Consider the following 20,443-nt stretch of genomic DNA (forward strand, 5'->3'; position numbering starts at 1 on the left):
GGTCGTGTTCAGTAGGAACAAAAATGTATAAACTCATTGAAACTGAAACGGTAGAGGTTTCAATTTCAGTCACGATAAAGGTTTTGCTACGCTGTGGCCTAATGAAGACGACCCTGACCAACTCTTCTCTCACTTCTCAGACCGTCTTGATTACTGAGAGCTGCCTTTATCCAAACTGGCGCTAGTCGAAACCCCTCCGTAACGGCCTGTGTTTCAGACGGTTGCTCGTGTGTTCCTGTGGATGTGTCAGGTGGCCAGCGTGACCCTATATGCTGATCAAGCAAATCTACATTTGTGCTGGTGTTCTATGCTTTTGTCATCGTTACATAGAATATGGCAGTGACGGTGTGATAATGGTTTGGCGTCAACAACAAACAAAAATCGCTGAGTTTTGTCGTTGAAACTTTTAGGAAATACTTTAGTACAACACTCATTGTTGAGATACTGTATTATAAAGTACAAGTTGACCTGTTAGTTTTGATTGGGACCCGTGTCAAGATATTATCTCCTACTTAACTGACATTCATATTAATTGTGTTTGCTTAGGGCAAATAATGGGTTTACAAGCGTCACCAAATTCAACAAGTCCTGGTTTAATTGGAAACCCAAGTTGGCCCGTCCCAGTCTGTATCCATGTGAATGGATATTTCCAACAACAACCAGTTAAAAAGCAACTGTTATGTTATTGCTCTGAAGGAATACCTCAAGTTATCTTGGAGAGAGAGAGTCTGTCTCTCTGCTGATTAGGCTTGGGTGCTATACCCTGTACTGGAGGGTTTAGAAATATCCATATCATGATTTTCATTCGTTTTCTTTGGGGGGGGGGGGGGGGGGGGGGCTGTATAACTAAAGGTTAAGTATAACTGTAAGGGAATCTAAGATGTGTGAAATGATATCCAGCTCAGGGCTCCAGCGTTTGGTTTGCTAACTTGCTAGTAGCTAAGTAGCAAGATGTTAAGAACGAACTTCTTGTTTACAGCAGAGATATTCAACCCCCTCCTGGATTTAAGATCCCTGTTGCCTAAATTGTTTTGTGCCTCAAAACATCACGGCCCTTTGGGTACACATTCAGTAACACCGTATATACTCCTTACAGATTTACCTTTTAGTCAGCGAGCAACGCTATTGTAGATGCACATTACGGTGCTCCTCTGAATATTTTAACACAGCCATCACCCCCCCCCCCCCCTCCATTTTAAAATCACAGGCTCATGAATGGAAAGAAGCAGGTGTGGGACTTCTCCCTCTACTTAAAGGGAAATGTGTTTCTGACTGACGGCAGCATTTCTTTTTGTGTAGGAGAATAAAAGGAGTTCACTGTTCACCAAGCAGAACAAGTGGGCTACTTGGTTTACTTGAATCCTGAAACAACTCTGAATGTGTTCAGTTGCATGTTAATTCGGCTAATGGTGGGGTGGGGGGGGGGGGGGGGGGGGGGGGGGGGGGGTAGGTAGCCTAGATATCATCGTATCATTTTTTTGTTCATGTCACAGTGAAGAAGAGACAGGATAGTCTTTAATTTGTCCTAGATGATGATTGAATGATATGCTTGTTGCCTTGCTGACTGGATGTTGGTGTAAACTGGGGGTTGGTGCCCTGAAGTCTAGAAACCATTATAAAACATATAAAAAATGAAGGTATGATTTTGATCACTCACTAGGTACTGTAGACTACCTCTGGCTCCAGATGTGGTTTTATGACTATACTAATGCTGGTTTATTTTGGGGTGTTTTATGTTAGTCAGTTAGGTGCCATGTTAGCAGATGTTCTGATTTCTAGAACTGTAGTCATGGTGACAGACTGTTTGGCTTACCTGTTGTATGCGAGTTCAGAGATCTAGGATGGTTTCCTGGTATTGATGGTCAGGCAGGCACGTGGATGTGTTATGTTGATAGAATGATGCATATATGAATTAATATTCTGATATAAGGGCTTGGTTTCCATTAGTGTGGTTGTGTTTATGATTTAGCCAGTTCATTTGTGTGTGTTATGTGTAAATGGTTTAGCGTAGTGAGTGCGTTTCTTCTTGGTGATGAGTAATGAAATGGAAATCTTCAAATGATGAGTTCACGTAACCAGGGTTGGGGTTCACTTACACATTGGTGTTTCTCATTGAGAAGCATTGAGGAGAATTGGAATTTCAGTTTATTTCTTGAATTTACTGAACTGAATGTTAACGTAGTATTGTTGCCATCATTGAATTATCCCATTTTTCCATGTACTTTGGGATTACAATTTTGCCAGTGTTAGCGTCTCTAATATGCTTTTGTTGTGAAGGTACTGGACAATGTAGAAAGAATCCCCCCCCCCCCCAAGTGCACAGAACATCTTGTCAATATTTTCCTCTTGTTCTTTAATTTCATATTTATATCAATGTGAATATGTATTTATAAACTCAACTTGAATTATTATTTTTTCTTATACTAATTACATTTTCAGTCTATATAAGAATTTATAGAAAAAGGAATTCCCTTTCAATTTTTATAGCCTGGTTGAACCAGATTGAAAGCTGCGTTACATTCACCACACAGCATTCAGTCGGGTTTAACCCAGGCTAACCATTTTATCTCTCGTTGACCAGAATCTGGTCACAAATTCCTCTCCCAAGGTTCAACAATTTGAAGTGATTAGGAAAGCCTGTCTTTCCGTGTGTGTGGATGATGCTTATTATAACACAAATAGGATACGTCCCCAAGGGCACTGTATTTCTTATGTAGTGAGTGGCACTTTTGACCCGAGCCCTAGTACACTATATAAGAAATAGGATGTCATTTGAGATGTAAACCATAGATTACACACGGCTTATTCAAAGTTTTTTTTCATTTTTATTTTATATGAATGCATGAAAGAGTATGTTATGTGAATATTTTGAAAATACAGATTTCAGTTTTATTGTAACATGGCTTTTTAAAACATGTATGTTTGATTTGAAAGCTTTGATATAAATTGTGTGTATATAAATATAAATATATAATGCATCTGAACAGGACCACCTGTTGGGTTGGTGCCATTGAGGATATGTTTTGTATTCTGGATGTTTGAAATTCACCAAAACTTGAATAAAAGCAATATAAATATGGCAATTGTAACTTCACTATGGAAATTGATTTAATTATTGGTTCTAGAACTATATTTCTGGGTGGGCAGACATTTTGGCTGTTTCTGAGCTAATATCCTGCAATTCCGTCATTGTAAATAAGAATTTGTTCTTAACTGACTTGCTAGTAAAACAAAAATCAGTTTAGGCTAGATTCTAGCATCATTTGGGTGGGCAACATGACATTTTGGGTGGGAACCCCCCCCCCCCCCCCCCCCCCCCCTTCAGTGAGTGCAGAAAGGGTACAAAAAATAAACCGCGATTAGGGTCATTTCAGGTGACTGACAACGGATTTCGCTTGTTACGAGGCAAGACATTTGTCCCTAACTCCCTTCCATCGTTCCACGTGGTCATCAAAATGCGCCCAGCAAGTATGCCAGACAGAGAGAAAGAGGCAAAGCGAGAGGCTTTACTCCACCCAAAAATCGTCCCACGAAAAATAAGCCCACGAAGTGAGGAGTTTTTCTATGGAGGTCCGTGAATGTCGAATTTGGTCTACGAAACATGTAATTGATAATTTGCTACGTGAGGCTTATTTGATCGAACATAAGTGTTGTAATGGGTAGGTTGTTACTAATACACGGGTTTATAAGTGGACGCACGTGGCAATTTCGAAACTTAGAAAAAACTAATATAAAAAAAAAAAAAAAAAAACTACTATTTGAGTTGTCTGTCTTCAAGATAGATGGATATAACCTATTTTAACATGGACATTGCCATTGAGGGCTTCCAATGTTTTAAAGTAGATTGCTGGGTGCAATCGGCCAATGAAAGAAATTGACTACTTTAAAATGGAGACAGCCCCAATTCGCACAGATACAAAGATGAGTTCTCTATCTGTCTCTGTGGCCTGTTAACACGGGTATCTGCCCCCTGATTGGCTAGAATGGTCCCACCTGATCTAGCCTCTTCCTGCCTGCCTTCCATCTTCGCGGACATGTATTTCCATTGTTGGAGCGGTTAATCGACTCTCTTGTCAATATAATAGACAGTCTTTGTATCAGTGCCGATCATAACAACAACCTTCCAGCGAGCAGCTTTGAGTTTGTCTTCCATTTGAGAGTCAACATTTATTAGCGCCGTGTTAACGACTGAAGTAATAACAGGACATAACACAGGTGAGGAAGTGTAATACGAAGTTGAATGCACGTGCCATTCCACAACAGAAACACGTGGGTCGTTGTGCTCTGTTACTGTTCGCAAATGTTAGCTGGCAGAAAGGCACGTTTTTTTTAAAGAGACAAGATAGTTATAAAACAGACTCTGTGCCGTATAGATGGTGTTAGTATTATGCATAAATGTAGCTACTTAGCCCAGTTATGGAGCAGTTATTGAATATTCCCTGAGAATGCATCTATGTAAAAGCTAACATTGGCTAACTGTTAGCAAGACCAGGCTTCTGTCGCAGTTATTTGACATACTATTTTGACACCACTTTTGTAAATAATACTATTTATTATCTGTACAATTAATATTAAAGTTTTGAAGATATAACTAGAAATGTCCCTGCTGAGTCTTTTCTAATGAAGTTAACTGGAGTGGGTTGTTCGCGCCAAAGAACAACGTGTGACTAGTTCATCTGTGGATTGACATGGGACATAGCTAGCTATGAGACATACTGTATTATGTTGGATTATCATTGACTACACTACTCTGAGAGGTCCACAATGTGGCTTTTTAACTCTGTATTTTGTATGGTCAAGTTAATGTATCATTGTGGACTTGACACATTTCTAAATACATTTGGTCTAACTCTTATGTGTGTGTGTTTTTCTACCAGATCGTCATTATGCCTTCTGCTTGTGACTCCCTGATTGATGACATTGAGGACATGGTGTCAGCTGACGACCCGACTCCACAGGAGAGGCAGTATGCCAGGAAGAGCATCATCCCCAGAGCCAGGAAGAGAAACACCCAGCAGACTACAGAGGTGCTGCAAGCAGACAGGTATGGGTTAAATCAATGCAGTGTGCAATGCACACTTGTTTGATTAAAGAGTGAACCTTGCCTGAGAGCTGAAGACTTGTCTTCCTGAACTAATGTCTAGGGGCTTTAGTTCAGGGGGCTATCTTAAGTATTGTGATGTGCAGGAAACCCGGGGTTCAGTCCCAGTCATTTTAAAGCTTAGACAAACTTGGAGGATGACTCCTTCACACCTCTGTGCTGCTACGGCCTTATCTCTATGTTATGACTCTCTCAATAGTCTTTCCCTCCATTCCTCACAACCTCTCTCCTCCTCAACACTTTCCTCCCCTCTTACCACCTCCAATCAGGAGGTGTGAACAGAGGACCTAAAGAAACAAAGAGAGAATTTTGAGATTGACCTCGTGCGTCAGCGAGATGACCATGCCGTATTGACGATGGCTCTACTGTTGCCACTAGCCAGGGACCAAATCAGTACTTCTTGGCAACTTCAATTTAATTGTAGAGTAACACTGCCGTTTAGTGGTTCATTATAGAATGCAAGCGGTCGAGCTCCGTCGCCCCCCAATTACTTAATTTCCTTAGCAGCTTCGAGACTACGACTCTTCCTCTCCCCCTTCAGATTGTGTTTCTTGCTAATCTACATGTTCTTTGTTATATAGTATCAATTTAAAAGGGTACTAAAAGCCAACAGTCCCTTCCCATAGTGTAAAAGGGCCCAGCATTCATTGTATGTAGTTGTAGTTGATACATCCTCTTCTCTGTAGCGTAATCCCTGGCATGCAGAAGATCTGGATGAGGACATGGGGCTGCTCTCACAACAACTCAGACGGGGAATACATGGCTGGACAGCTGGCAGCGAGCGGATACAGGATGACAGGTAGGAACCAGTGGGCTGCTCAAATAGTTGGCCTCGAAAACAACAAAAGTATAATATGGCCAGTGTGATGGGTGCGTTGGTTACGAGGTGATGGGGAGTGGGTGTCCTGGGGTGGTAGGATTAGGGGGTGGTAGGGTTAGGTGATGGGGGTCACGGGGTGGAAGGGTTAGGGGATGGGGGTCACTGGGTGGTTGGGTGTTGTTGATGACAGGTAGGTCAACAGGCCAATGGCAAGTTATGAAATAGGTGTGAATGTGTCTAGTGGTAGCGCTGTCTACTGTGGACTACACATCTTCCATCTTGGTCCTTACTGCTTGTTGCCCTCACGGTGTATCCATCTTTGCCCCTACTGCCCTATATGGGTTTGGGGATTTGTGCTGAAGTAGTCTGCTTCCGTTTGTCTCAAATGTACCAAGGTATACACAACTAACCACAAGATGGCAGTCTTGCTCCATGATTAAGTCCATGACCAGGTGCTCTGTGTTCTGAAGGGAATGGAACATGTTTCTGCAGACATAATAAAGAGCTGATTGGCTGTTTGGCTGTAGTGTGGTTGGTAGTAGGCTGTAGGTTAATGCTTAGCTAGTGAGTTTGTAACTCTTTGAAAAGCACTTAAACAGGCTGTGTGGTGGAGCAGCTAGGGGGTGGGGGGGGTCTGTGTGGAGCAGCTAGATGCTGGGGGGTGGGGGGGTCTGTGTGGAGCAGCTAGATGCTGGGGGGTGGGGGGGGTCTGTGTGGAGCAGCTGGGGGGGTGGGGGGGGTCTGTGTGGAGCAGCTGGGGGGGTGGGGGGGTCTGTGTGGAGCAGCTAGATGCTGGGGGGATGGGGGGGGTCTGTGTGGAGCATCTAGATGCTGGGGGGGTGGGGGGGGTCTGTGTGGAGCAGCTAGACGGTGGGGGGGATCTGTGTGGAGCAGCTAGACGGTGGGGGGGGTCTGTGTGGAGCAGCTAGACGGTGGGGTGGGGGGGGGTCTGTGTGGAGCAGCTAGACGGTGGGGGGGATCTGTGTGGAGCAGCTAGACGGTGGGGGGGGTCTGTGTGGAGCAGCTAGATGCTGGGGGGGTGGGGGGGGTCTGTGTGGAGCAGCTGGGGGGGTGGGGGGGGGTCTGTGTGGAGCAGCTGGGGGGGTGGGGGGGGGTCTGTGTGGAGCAGCTAGATGCTAGGGGGGTGGGGGGGGGTCTGTGTGGAGCAGCTAGATGCTGGGGGGGTGGGGGGGGTCTGTGTGGAGCAGCTAGATGCTGGGGGGGTGGGGGGGGGTCTGTGTGGAGCAGCTAGACGCTGGGGGGGGGGGGTGGGGGGGGTCTGTGTGGAGCAGCTAGATGCTGGGGGGGTGGGGAGGGTCTGTGTGGAGCAGCTAGATGCTGGGGGGGTGGGGGGGGGTCTGTGGAGCAGCTAGACGCTGGGGGGGGGTGGGGGGGGTCTGTGGAGCAGCTAGACGCTGTGTGTGCGTACGCTAAGCAGTTTATTATCTGTCACTGTTATTCCTAGTTGCATGTGCATAGTTATCATTAAACATTATATTATTTTAACATTTTATTTAACTAGGCAAGTCAGTTAAGAACAAATTCTTATTTACAATGACATCCTACCCCGGCCAAACCCTAACCCGGACGACGCTGGGCCAATTGTGCAACGCCCAATGGGGACTCCCGATCACGGCCCGTTGTGATACAGCCTAGAATCGAACCAGGGTCTGTGGTGACGCCTCAGACTGAAGCCGCCGAGTTATCGTTACTCATTGTGTTTCTATGACGCGTTTTCTGTTTCTCCATTTTCTTTCTCTCTGTGTTGTCAGGAAGGGCCTGGGAGTCCACATCGGTTGTTTCCGTAGCGTGTGACCAATAACATTTGGTTTGATTTGGCCTCTGAGTTGACAAGGATTTAATGAACACTCCGAGGCCTGTCCTGGCCTGCTCAGGGAAACACAACAGACCCCTTGTCCCTCTCCTCACCCTCCAGCCCCTCTAACCCCCCCCCCCCCCCCACGTCTCTCTGACTGCTCTCACAGCCCCTGTCCAGCCAGGCATCTGGTTGTTATCAGGGCGGCCGATGGCTGGAAACTAATAGTTCATCACGTCATGGAGCGACAGTCTGGCCCAGTTGTCCTGATCAGACAACATGCTGGTCCTGATCAGACAACATGCTAATCCTGATCAGACAACATGCTGGTCCTGATCAGACAACATGCTGGTCCTGATCAGACAACATGCTGGTCCTGATCAGACAACACGCCGGTCCTGATCAGACAACACGCCGATCCTGATCAGACAACATGCCGATCCTGATCAGACAACATGCCGGTCCCGATCAGACAACATGCCGGTCCCGATCAGACAACATGCCGGTCCCGATCAGACAACATGCCGGTCCCGATCAGACAACATGCCGGTCCCGATCAGACAACATGCCGGTCCCGATCAGACAACATGCCGGTCCCGATCAGACAACATGCCGGTCCCGATCAGACAACATGCCGGTCCCGATCAGACAACATGCCGGTCCCGAGTGCAGAACAGAGATGCCGGTCCAGACCAGACAACAGTGTAGATAGAGAGATGCCAGCCACCACGCTCGGTGTAGATAGAGAGATGCCAGCCAACCGACCTCAGTGTAGATAGAGATGCCAGACAGACCAACTGCGGTGTAGATAGAGATGCCAGCCGAAGACACCTCAGTGCCGGTCGAGATGCAGACAACAGCTCGGTCCCGATCAGACAAGCGATGCCGGTCCCGATCAGGAGATAGAGATGCCAGCCAACCGACCTCGGTGTAGATAGAGATGCCAGCCAACCACCTCGGTGTAGATACAGAGATGCCAGCCAACCAACTCGGTGTAGATACAGAGATGCCAGCCAACCAACTAAGTGTAGATACTGAGATGCCAGCCACCACCTCGGTGTAGATAGAGAGATGCCAGCCAACCACCTCAGTGTAGATAGAGATGCCAGACAACCAACTCGGTGTAGATACAGAGATGCCAGACAACCAACTCGGTGTAGATACAGAGATGCCAGACAACCACCTCGGTGTAGATACAGAGATGCCAGACAACCACTTCGGTGTAGATAGAGATGCCAGCCAACCACCTCGGTGTAGATAGAGATGCCAGCCAACCACCTCGGTGTAGATAGAGATGCCAGCCAACCACCTCGGTGTAGATAGAGATGCCAGCCAACCACCTCGGTGTAGATAGAGATGCCAGCCAACCACCTCGGTGTAGATAGAGATGCCAGCCAACCAACTCGGTGTAGATAGAGATGCCAGCCAACCAACTCGGTGTAGATACAGAGATGCCAGCCAACCACCTCGGTGTAGATACAGAGATGCCAGCCAACCAACTCGGTGTAGATACAGAGATGCCAGCCAACCACCTCAGTGTAGATAGAGATGCCAGACAACCAACTCGGTGTAGATACAGAGATGCCAGACAACCAACTCGGTGTAGATATAGAGATGCCAGCCAACCACCTCGGTGTAGATATAGAGATGCCAGCCAACCAACTCGGTGTAGATAGAGATGCCAGCCAACCAACTCGGTGTAGATACAGAGATGCCAGCCAACCAACTCGGTGTAGATATAGAGATGCCAGCCAACCAACTCGGTGTAGATATAGAGATGCCAGCCAACCACCTCGGTGTAGATAGAGATGCCAGCCAACCAACTCGGTGTAGATATAGAGATGCCAGCCAACCACCTCGGTGTAGATACAGAGATGCCAGCCAACCACCTCGGTGTAGATAGAGATGCCAGCCAACCACCTCGGTGTAGATACAGAGATGCCAGCCAACCAACTCGGTGTAGAAACAGAGATGCCAGCCAACTCAGTGGAGATGCAGCGATGCCAGCCAACCAACTCAGTGTAGATAGAGATGCCAGCCAGCCAACCAACTCGGTGTAGATAGAGATGCCAGCCAACCAACTCGGTGTAGATAGAGATGCCAGCCAACCAACTCGGTGTAGATAGAGATGCCAGCCAACCACCTCGGTGTAGATACAGAGATGCCAGCCAACCAACTCGGTGTAGATACAGAGATGCCAGCCAACCACCTCGGTGTAGATACAGAGATGCCAGCCAACCAACTCGGTGTAGATAGAGATGCCAGCCAACCACCTCAGTGTAGAAACAGAGATGCCAGCCAACCACCTCAGTGTAGAAACAGAGATGCCAGCCAACCAACTCAGTGTAGAAACAGAGATGCCAGCCAGCCAGCCAACTCAGTGGAGATGCAGCGATGCCAGCCAACCAACTCAGTGGAGAAACAGAAATGCCAGCCAACTCAGTGGAGAAACAGAGATGCCAGCCAGCCAGCCAACTCAGTGGAGATGCAGCGATGCCAGCCAACCAACTCAGTGTAGATAGAGATGCCAGCCAGCCAACTCAGTGGAGAAACAGAGATGCCAGCCAACTCAGTGGAGAAACAGAGATGCCAGCCAACCAACTCAGTGGAGAAACAGAGATGCCAGCCAACTCAGTGGAGAAACAGAGATGCCAGCCAGCAAGCCAACTCAGTGGAGATGCAGCGATGCCAGCCTACTTTGTGGTGGTATTTTCACTTCTATGAGCCACAGCCCCCCACAGAGCTACCACCCACAGAGTTATTGCAGGAATCCAGCTCATTCTATTCCATCCCATAATGATGACTTGTCGTCACTCTCCCTCCACCATGAACCACCAAATGACTCCTCTCTGTCTGTCTGTCTGTCTCTCAATTCAATTCAACTCAAGGGGCTTTATTGGCATGGGAAACATGTGTTAACATTGCCAAAGCAAGTGAGGTAGATAATATACAAAAGTCAAATAAACAATAAAAAATGAACAGTAAACATTACACATACAGAAGTTTCAAAACAATAAAGACATTACAAATGTCATATTATATATATATGCAGTGTTGTAACAATGTATAAATGGTTAAAGCACACAAGTTAAAGTAAATAAACATAAATATGGGTTGTATTTACAATGGTGTTTGTTCTTCACTGGTTGCCCTTTTCTTGTGGCAACAGGTCACAAATCTTGCTGCTGTGATGGCACACTGTGGAATTTCACCCAGTAGATATGGGAGTTTATCAAAATTGGATTTGTTTTCGAATTCTTTGTGGATCTGTGTAATCTGAGGGAAATATGTCTCTCTAATATGGTCATACATTGGGCAGGAGGTTAGGAAGTGCAGCTCAGTTTCCACCTCATTTTGTGGGCAGTGAGCACATAGCCTGTCTTCTCTTGAGAGCCATGTCTGCCTACGGCGGCCTTTCTCAATAGCAAGGCTATGCTCACTGAGTCTGTACATAGTCAAAGCTTTCCTTAAGTTTGGGTCAGTCACAGTGGTTAGGTATTCTGCCACTGTATACTCTCTGTTTAGGGCCAAATAGCATTCTAGTTTGCTCTGTTTTTTTGTTAATTCTTTCCAATGTGTCAAGTAATTATCTTTTTGTTTTCTCATGATTTGGTTGGGTCTAATTGTGCTGTTGTCCTGGGGCTCTGTGGGGTGTGTTTGTGTTTGTGAACAGAGCCCTAGGACCAGCTTGCTTAGGGGACTCTTCTCCAGGTTCATCTCTCTGTAGGTGATGGCTTTGTTATGGAAGGTTTGGGAATCGCTTCCTTTTAGGTGGTTGTAGAATTTAACGGCTCTTTTCTGGATTTTGATAATTAGTGGGTATCGGCCTAATTCTGCTCTGCATGCATTATTTGGTGTTCTACGTTGTACACGGAGGATATTTTTGCAGAATTCTGCATGCAGAGTCTCAATTTGGTGTTTGTCCCATTTTGTGAAATCTTGGTTGGTGAGCGGACCCCAGACCTCACAACCATAAAGGGCAATGGGCTCTATGACTGATTCAAGTATTTTTAGCCAGATCCTAATTGGTATGTTGAAATTTATGTTCCTTTTGATGGCATAGAATGCCCTTCTTGCCTTGTCTCTCAGATCGTTCACAGCTCTGTGGAAGCTACCTGTGGTGCTGATGTTTAGGCCGAGGTATGTATAGTTTTTTGTGTGCTCTAGGGCAACGGTGTCTAGATGGAATTTGTGGTCCTGGCGACTGGACCTTTTTTGGAACACCATTATTTTGGTCTTACTGAGATTTACTGTCAGGGCCCAGGTCTGACAGAATCTGTGCAGAAGATCTAGGTGCTGCTGTAGGCCCTCCTTGGTTGGTGACAGAAGCACCAGATCATCAGCAAACAGTAGACATTTGACTTCGGATTCTAGTAGGGTGAGACCGGGTGCTGCAGACTGTTCTAGTGCCCGCCCCAATTCGTTGATATATATGTTGAAGAGGGTGGGGCTTAAGCTGCATCCCTGTCTCACCCCACGACCCTGTGTGAAGAAATGTGTGTGTTTTTTGCCAATTTTAACCGCACACTTGTTGTTTGTGTACATGGATTTTATGATGTCGTATGTTTTACCCCCAACACCACTTTCCATCAATTTGTATAGCAGACCCTCATGCCAAATTGAGTCGAAGGCTTTTTTGAAATCAACAAAGCATGAGAAGACTTTGCCTTTGTTTTGGTTTGTTTGGTTGTCAATTAGGGTGTGTAGGGTGAATACATGGTCTGTTGTACGGTAATTTGGTAAAAAGCCAATTTGACATTTGCTCAGTACATTGTTTTCATTGAGGAAATGTACGAGTCTGCTGTTAATGATAATGCAGAGTATTTTCCCAAGGTTACTGTTGACGCATATTCCACGGTAGTTATTGGGGTCAAATTTGTCTCCACTTTTGTGGATTGGGGTGATCAGTCCTTGGTTCCAAATATTGGGGAAGATGCCAGAGCTAAGGACGATGTTAAAGAGTTTTAATATAGCCAATTGGAATTTGTTGTCTGTATATTTGATCATTTCATTAAGGATACCATCAACACCACAGGCCTTTTTGGGTTGGAGGGTTTTTATTTTGTCCTGTAACTCGTTCAAGGTAATAGGAGAATCCAGTGGGTTCTGGTAGTCTTTAATAGTTGATTCTAGGATTTGTATTTGATCATGTATATGTTTTTGCTCTTTATTCTTTGTTATAGAGCCAAAAAGATTGGAGAAGTGGTTTACCCATACATCTCCATTTTGGATAGATAATTCTTCGTGTTGTTGTTTGTTTAGTGTTTTCCAATTTTCTCAGAATTGGTTAGAGTCTATAGATTCTTCAATTACATTGAGCTGATTTCTGACGTGCTGTTCCTTCTTTTTCCGTAGTGTATTTCTGTATTGTTTTAGTGATTCACCATAGTGAAGGCGTAGACTCAGGTTTTCCGGGTCTCTATGTTTTTGGTTGGACAGGTTTCTCAATTTATTTCTTAGATTTTTGCATTCTTTATCAAACCATTTGTCATTGTTGTTCATTTTCTTCGGTTTTCTATTTGAGATTTTTAGATTTGATAGGGAAGCTGAGAGGTCAAATATACTGTTAAGACTTTCTACTGCCAAGTTTACACCTTCACTATTGCAGTGGAACGTTTTACCCAGGAAGTTGTCTAAAAGGGATTGAATTTGCTGTTGCCTAATTGTTTTTTGGTAGGTTTCCAAACTGCATTCCTTCCATCTATAGCATTTCTTAATGTTACTCAGTTCCTTTGGCTTTGATGCCTCATGATTGAGTATTGCTCTGTTCAAGTAGACTGTGATTTTGCTGTGGTCTGATAGGGGTGTCAGTGGGCTGACTGTGAACGCTCTGAGAGACTCTGGGTTGAGGTCAGTGATAAAGTAGTCTACAGTGCTACTGCCAAGAGATGAGCTATAGGTGTACCTACCATAGGAGTCCCCTCGAAGCCTACCATTGACTATGTACATACCCAGCATGGGACAGAGCTGCAGGAGTTGTGACCCGTTTTTGTTGGTTATGTTGTCATAGTTGTGCCTAGGTGGGCATATGGGGGAGGGAATGCTGTCACCTCCAGGTAGGTGTTTGTCCCCCTGTGTGCTGAGGGTGTCAGGTTCCTGTCCAGTTCTGGCATTTAGGTCGCCACAGACTAATACATGTCCCTGGGCCTGGAAGTGATTGATTTCCCCCTCCAGGATGGAGAAGCTGTCTTCATTAAAGTATGGGGATTCTAGTGGGGGGATATAGGTAGCACACAGGAGGACATTTTTCTCTGTTAAGATAATTTCCTTTTGAATTTCTAGCCAAATGTAAAATGTTCCTGTTTTGATTAATTTAATGGAGTGAGTTAGGTCTGCTCTATACCAAATTAGCATTCCCCCTGAGTCCCTTCCCTGTTTCACACCTGGTAGTTTGGTGGATGGGACTACCAGCTCTCTGTAACCTAGAGGGCAACCAGTGGGTCCGTCTCCTCTATACCATGTTTCTTGCAGGATGACAATGTCTGCATTACCGATTTCTTTGGTGAAGTCCGGGTTCCTGCTCTTTAGGCCAAAGGCAGATGACCTCAGACCTTGGATATTCCAGGATGATATAGTGTCTGTCTGTCTCTGTCTGCCTCTCTGTCTCTCTCTCTCTCTCTGTCCGTCTCTCTCAGATATTTTTGTCCCCGATATACTTTTAGCGCTCTGATAGGTGTCTCCCGTTAAAGTCAGAAGATGGCATGTAGGCTAGACCTCCTCCCCCTGCCCCTCTCTCTCTTCCCCTGCCTCCCCCTCTCTCTCCCCCCCAGCCCCCCCCTCTCTCCCCCCTGCCTGCCTGCCTGCCCCCCTGCCGCCCCCTCTCTCTCTCTCCTCCCCCTCTCTCTCTCTCCCCCCTGCCTCCCCCTCTCTCTCTCTCCACCCCCCCTATGGGTTCAGATTACAAGGTGTCAGGCTGGTGTTTGTAGGAGAGCTCCATTGGGGCCCGTCTGCATTGTAAACTATCTTGTTGCCCTGATGAATACACTCCGGTTTATTTCTCTACAATGTTGTTCATACATTTTTAATTTAACAGGAAGTGGAAATGTGCTAAATCCCCTTTTAAAAAAAGCTTTTTGAAATGGTTTGTCTGTTGTGTGAGGGCTGGTTGTTATGTCAATGGTGTAGCAGTGGAGTGATACTCCAGCAAAAGGCCCAGACATCTGAAATGTAAACACCAGTCTATCTTGTAGCACTTAAACTAAGACTGGTTTGTTTCCCTCCTAAATCCCTGACTCTGAACAGAATCCTCCGCTACTCTCTCTCTGTCTGGGAACGTTGGCTGTCTGGATGTAGTCCTTCCTGGTTTGTTTCCCTCCTAAATCCCTGACTCTGAACAGAATCCTCTGCTACTCTCTCTCTGCCGGGGAACGTTGGCTGTCTGGATGTAGTCCTTCCTGGTTTGTTTCCCTCCTAAATCCCTGACTCTGAACAGAATCCTCTGCTACTCTCTCTCTGTCTGGGAACGTTGGCTGTCTGGATGTAGTACTTCCTGGTTTGTTTCCCTCCTAAATCCCTGACTCTGAACAGAATCCTCTGCTACTCTCTCTCTGTCTGGGAACGTTGGCTGTCTGGATGTAGTCCCTCCTGGTTTTGCATGTGATTTGCATGTTGTCCAGACATCAGAGATGACGAGACAGATTATTTATTTAAACCTTTTATTTAACGAGGCAAGTCAGTTTTAAGAACAATGTTCTTATTGACAATGACGGCCCACCGGGTTACTAGGAGGCTTTCTTCATAGGTGAGGGAAGAGTGGAAGAGTGTGTGGGTGTGTTGTCTGTGCACAAAATATAACCTGTGTCTGTAGCCTGTACGTCTCTACCTGTGTGTGTGTGTGGTCTGTATGTCTCTACCTTTGTGTGTGTGTGTGTGGCCTGTACGTCTCTACCTTTGTGTGTGTGTGGCCTGTACGTCTCTACCTGTGTGTGTGTGTGTGGCCTGTACGTCTCTACCTTTGTGTGTGTGTGGCCTGTACGTCTCTACCTTTGTGTGTGTGTGTGTGGCCTGTACGTCTCTACCTTTGTGTGTGTGTGTGGCCTGTACGTCTCTACCTTTGTGTGTGTGGCCTGTACGTCTCTACCTTTGTGTGTGTGGTCTGTACTTCTCTACCTTTGTGTGTGTGTGGCCTGTACGTCTCTACCTTTGTGTGTGTGTGTGTGGCCTGTACGTCTCTACCTTTGTGTGTGTGTGGTCTGTACGTCTCTACCTTTGTGTGTGTGTGGTCTGTACGTCTCTACCTTTGTGTGTGTGTGGTCTGTACGTCTCTACCTTTGTGTGTGTGTGGTCTCTACGTCTCTTCCTTTGTGTGTGTGTGTGGCCTGTACGTCTCTACCTTTGTGTGTGTGTGGTCTGTACGTCTCTACCTTTGTGTGTGTGTGGTCTCTACGTCTCTTCCTTTGTGTGTGTGTGGCCTGTACGTCTCTACCTTTGTGTGTGTGTGTGTGTGGCCTGTACGTCTCTACCTTTGTGTGTGGGGCCTGTACGTCTCTACTTTTGTGTGTGTGTGTGGGGCCTGTACGTCTCTACTTTTGTGTGTGTGTGTGGGGCCTGTACGTCTCTACTTTTGTGTGTGTGTGTGGGGCCTGTACGTCTCTACCTTTGTGTGTGTGCGTGTGGCCTGTACGTCTCTACCTTTGTGTGTGTGTGTGTGTGGTCTGTACGTCTCTACCTTTGTGTGTGTGTGTGGCCTGTACGTCTCTACCTTTGTGTGTGTGTGGCCTGTACGTCTCTACTTGTGTGTGTGTGTGTGGGGCCTGTACGTCTCTACCTTTGTGTGTGTGTGTGTGGGGCCTGTACGTCTCTACCTTTGTGTGTGTGTGTGTGTGGGGCCTGTACGTCTCTACCTTTGTGTGTGTGTGTGTGGGGCCTGTACGTCTCTACCTGTGTGTGTGTGGGGCCTGTACGTCTCTACCTGTGTGTGTGTGTGGCATCGGAATGTTTTATGTGTGTATCTGTCTTTCTATGGAGATGGAGCCAGTGAAGTGGGTCTGCTGCAGCCTGTTTGCTGGGCTGTGAATAGTAGCCCTCCGGGCGTCCCTCTCATCAGGGAGCAGAGAGGGGGAGAAAGTTGTACCCCATGTGTGTGTCCCAAATGTCTCCCTATTCCCTACGCAGTGCACTACTTTAGACCAGGGCCCTATAGAACCCTATTCCCTACGCAGTGCACTACTTTAGACCAGGACCCTATAGAACCCTATTCCCTACGCAGTGCACTACTTTAGACCAGGACCCTATAGAACCCTATTCCCTACGCAGTGTACTACTTTAGACCAGGACCCTATAGAACCCTATTCCCTACGCAGTGCACTACTTTAGACCAGGACCCTATAGAACCCTATTCCCTACGCAGTGTACTACTTTAGACCAGGGCCCTATAGAACCCTATTCCCTACGCAGTGCACTACTTTAGACCAGGGCCCATAGGATGCCATTTGGGACTCGATGTGTTCTACTACAGCTGCAGAGGGACATTAATCACATGCTTCAAACATGCAAATCCCTGCTGCTCCCTCCCTGCATGCAGAGCCTGTGGAATGGGCTCTAATTGTCCCGGTGATCTGGTCTGTTCCATTAGGAGCCCAGGAAGGCAAACAGGAAGTCAGGCAGACGGGCGGCCAAATGGGAAAGAGGGCAGACGGGCAGGACACTTTCTTTATTCTCTCTCTCTGTCTCTGTCTCTGTCTCTGTCTCTCTCTCTCTCTGTCTCTCTCTGTCTCTGTCTCTGTCTCTCTCTCTCTCTCTCTCTCTGTCTCTGTCTCTGTCTCTGTCTCTCTCTGTCTCTGTCTCTTTCTCTGTCTCTGTCTCTTTCTCTCTCTCTCTCTCTTTCTCTCTCTTTGTCTCTCTTTCTCTCTCTCTTTCTCTCTCTCTTTCTCTCTCTCTTTCTCTCTCTCTTTCTCTCTCTCTTTCTCTCTCTCTTTCTCTCTCTCTTTTTTCTCTCTCTCTTTCTCTCTCTCTTTTTTCTCTCTCTCTTTTTTTCTCTCTCTCTCTTTTTTTCTCTCTCTCTCTTTTTTTCTCTCTCTCTGCATGTCTGGTCTCTACTTGTATCTCCCTGCCTCTCGTGGCTCAGACGGTGTGACTAGAGAGAGTGTTTATCCACACTGAGGAAGTGGGATGTTTGAAGACTGTGTTGCTGTTGGTTTGTTTGTGGTCCTGCAATTTGGGAGAAATTGCTGTAATTGTACAACAGGAAATGTGGTTGTATTTAACCGGTGTTTTTCTCAATAATTATTCCCCTCTTTTTGATTGCTGCAGTGGCAGGTTGACTGAGGGAGACTGAAAGACATTAAAACATGGGAAACATTTTTTTTGGGGGGGGGGTAAATACATTTTTATAATATGCATGTCATTATGTTACGCTTTAAATCTCTTAAGTAAAGAGAAATGAAAACACATTTATTCGTAACAAACACGGTACTTGAATAAAATAGAATAAAATCTTCATCGATATTTTCAGTTTAGTCACACATGAATACAGAGAAGGTGTGTCTCTCTCTCTAATTGGCTAGCAATAAACCCGGGTGTTGTGGGCCGTAGCCAACGCTCACTCACCACTCATTTGTTCCATTCCTTAATGGTCTGAATTGCTTAGTATGCAGATCGTGGGCATATGGTGTCCTGATACTGTGCTATGTATTTAATAAATATTTGTAGATGTGTGGGCTAATTATTCCTGGTAACTCCTCCTGTAATGCGTCTCAGATAAGGGCTTGTGTCCCAAATGGAAACCTATTCCACATCGGGCGATTCCACGATAACGGAATTAAGTGGTGATGCCGATTTTAATAATAAAAAAAAACTTTAAATTTAGTCAGCCATAGAGCTCTGTGCATAATGACAACTTTGTACAATTTACAGTAAAATAATGGGAAACGGTGCAGCTAACATTTATCTCAATAGTTCTTCCTGTTAAATGTGTTTTTGTAAAAATCTGTAGTGGAAATGAAAGTACTGTAGTTAGTTTGCATATGGTTTTGTTAAACTTTGTAATCAACTGTTTTTGGCGGTATGCGCTGGGCCAGTAACCGAAAAGTCATTGGTTCGAATCCCAGAGCCGACTAGTTAAAAAACCGTCGTGTGCCCTTGAGCAAGGCACTTAACCCTAATTACTCTCGTAAATCACCTTAAAATATATATATATTTTTTTTATAAGAACATCTGTTAAACGACTTAAATGTATAAAAATGTTAACGTTACACATCTGAGTCTCTGAGTAATTCTGTTACCATGGAATGGCCCCTTTTTTTACAGTGTACTACATTTAACCAGGGCACTATGGGCACTACATAGGGAAAAGGGTGAGTTTTGGGACACAGACAGATGGTTATTCATAGTTTAATGAGACTATTAGACTGAGAAGAGATGCTTTCTGCCAGAGGCATGAACATTATAGTCACTCAGCAGCCAGCATTACTCATTGGAGGTGTCTGTCACATACGTATACACACACACACACACACACACACACACACACACACACACGAGTGTGTAACTTGTATCAGAGTTATAGTGCTGTATGAAACGTGATTATGACCGTCTGGCATTAGTAGTTCGTGGTGCACTACATACGAACCGGGGGACCATCTGTAAAGGCAACTTATAGTGCTGTTTGTCATGGTTAATGTCTAAGGCACTGCATCTCAGTGCTTGAGGCGTCACTACAGACACCCTGGTTCGATTCCAGGCTGTATCACAACCGGTCGGGATTGGGAGTCCCATAGGGCGGCGCATAATTGGCCCAGTGTCGTCCGGGTTTGGCCGGTGTAGGCCGTCATTGTAGATAAGAACTTGTTCTGAACTGACTTGCCGAGTTAAATAAAGGTTACATCATTTTTTATTGTATTGACTGGCTATGTGTCTGGGGTCCGGTTCTCCGGTCTGGGGTCCGGTTCTCCGGGCTGGGTCTGGGGTCCGGTTCTCCAGGCTGGGGTACAGACACAATAATAATAATAATAATAAAAGCAATACCAAAGCTCTGTGAAATTTGAGGTGTGAACTGAAGGTGGTTTTACACAAAGTGCTTTAGATGGTTTCTCTGTAGGCTGTGCCATGACACCTCACACACACACACACACACCTCACGCACACACACACACACCTCACACACACACACACACACCTCACACACACACACACACACACACACACACACACAGCTGTCCTGGGGGCTTGGTTGAAGGCCGCTGTGTGACTGTGTTGTCACTCTGAACCAAGGCAGGTAACAGGGTGTGACATTGCCACTTTCTCACCCCCCCCCCCCTCCATTTCTCCCTCCATCCACCCCTCTCTCCCCCTCCCCTCTTTCTATTACCCCTCCTTCCCTGCATCCACCCCTCTCTCCTCCTCCCCTCTTTCTCTTACCCTTCCCTCCCTCCATCCACCCCTCTGACTTCATCAGCTCAGAGATGAGAGGGAGGCTGGGGGGGGGAAATTGCAGGTGGTGTGGTAGGTCCTTATTTAGACCCAGGGTGATGGACAGGCACTGGGGGGGGGGGGGGTCCAGGCCGTGTGTGTGTGTGTGTCCGTCTTCCTGATGGACAGTGGGGATTGGGAAAGGGGAGACTGTCACGGCCAAATCGGTGGAGATTAAACTGGGAACTGGCCTGTAATGGTTTTTGGTGGCGTCAGCTCTGTGTGTGTGTTAGGCCCACGCTTGCCTCCCGGCTGACTCTCATCACGAGGCTTTGCTGGATAGGTCGCTCTGAGCTTC

General features: G+C 46.2%; 1 protein-coding gene across 2 annotated transcripts in view; it reads left to right on the plus strand.

Annotated features, from left to right (window-relative positions):
• The first annotated feature begins 4,023 nt into the window (after nt 1-4,023).
• The window catches only part of cdkal1 (CDK5 regulatory subunit associated protein 1-like 1), an 815,078-nt gene continuing 798,658 nt past the window's right edge, over nt 4,024-20,443 (plus strand). For both annotated transcript variants that reach the window (XR_008759828.1, XM_055924595.1), the window contains exons 1-3: nt 4,024-4,215; nt 4,878-5,044; nt 5,788-5,900. Coding sequence is in view for 1 of the 2 variants with exons in the window: in XM_055924595.1 (XP_055780570.1) it covers nt 4,887-5,044; nt 5,788-5,900 (271 nt within the window). In the remaining variant the exon portion in view is untranslated. The remainder of the gene's footprint in view (nt 4,216-4,877; nt 5,045-5,787; nt 5,901-20,443) is intronic.

Source organism: Salvelinus fontinalis, chromosome 6, assembly GCF_029448725.1.
Source record: "Salvelinus fontinalis isolate EN_2023a chromosome 6, ASM2944872v1, whole genome shotgun sequence".
Classification (NCBI taxonomy): Eukaryota; Metazoa; Chordata; class Actinopteri; order Salmoniformes; family Salmonidae; genus Salvelinus; species Salvelinus fontinalis.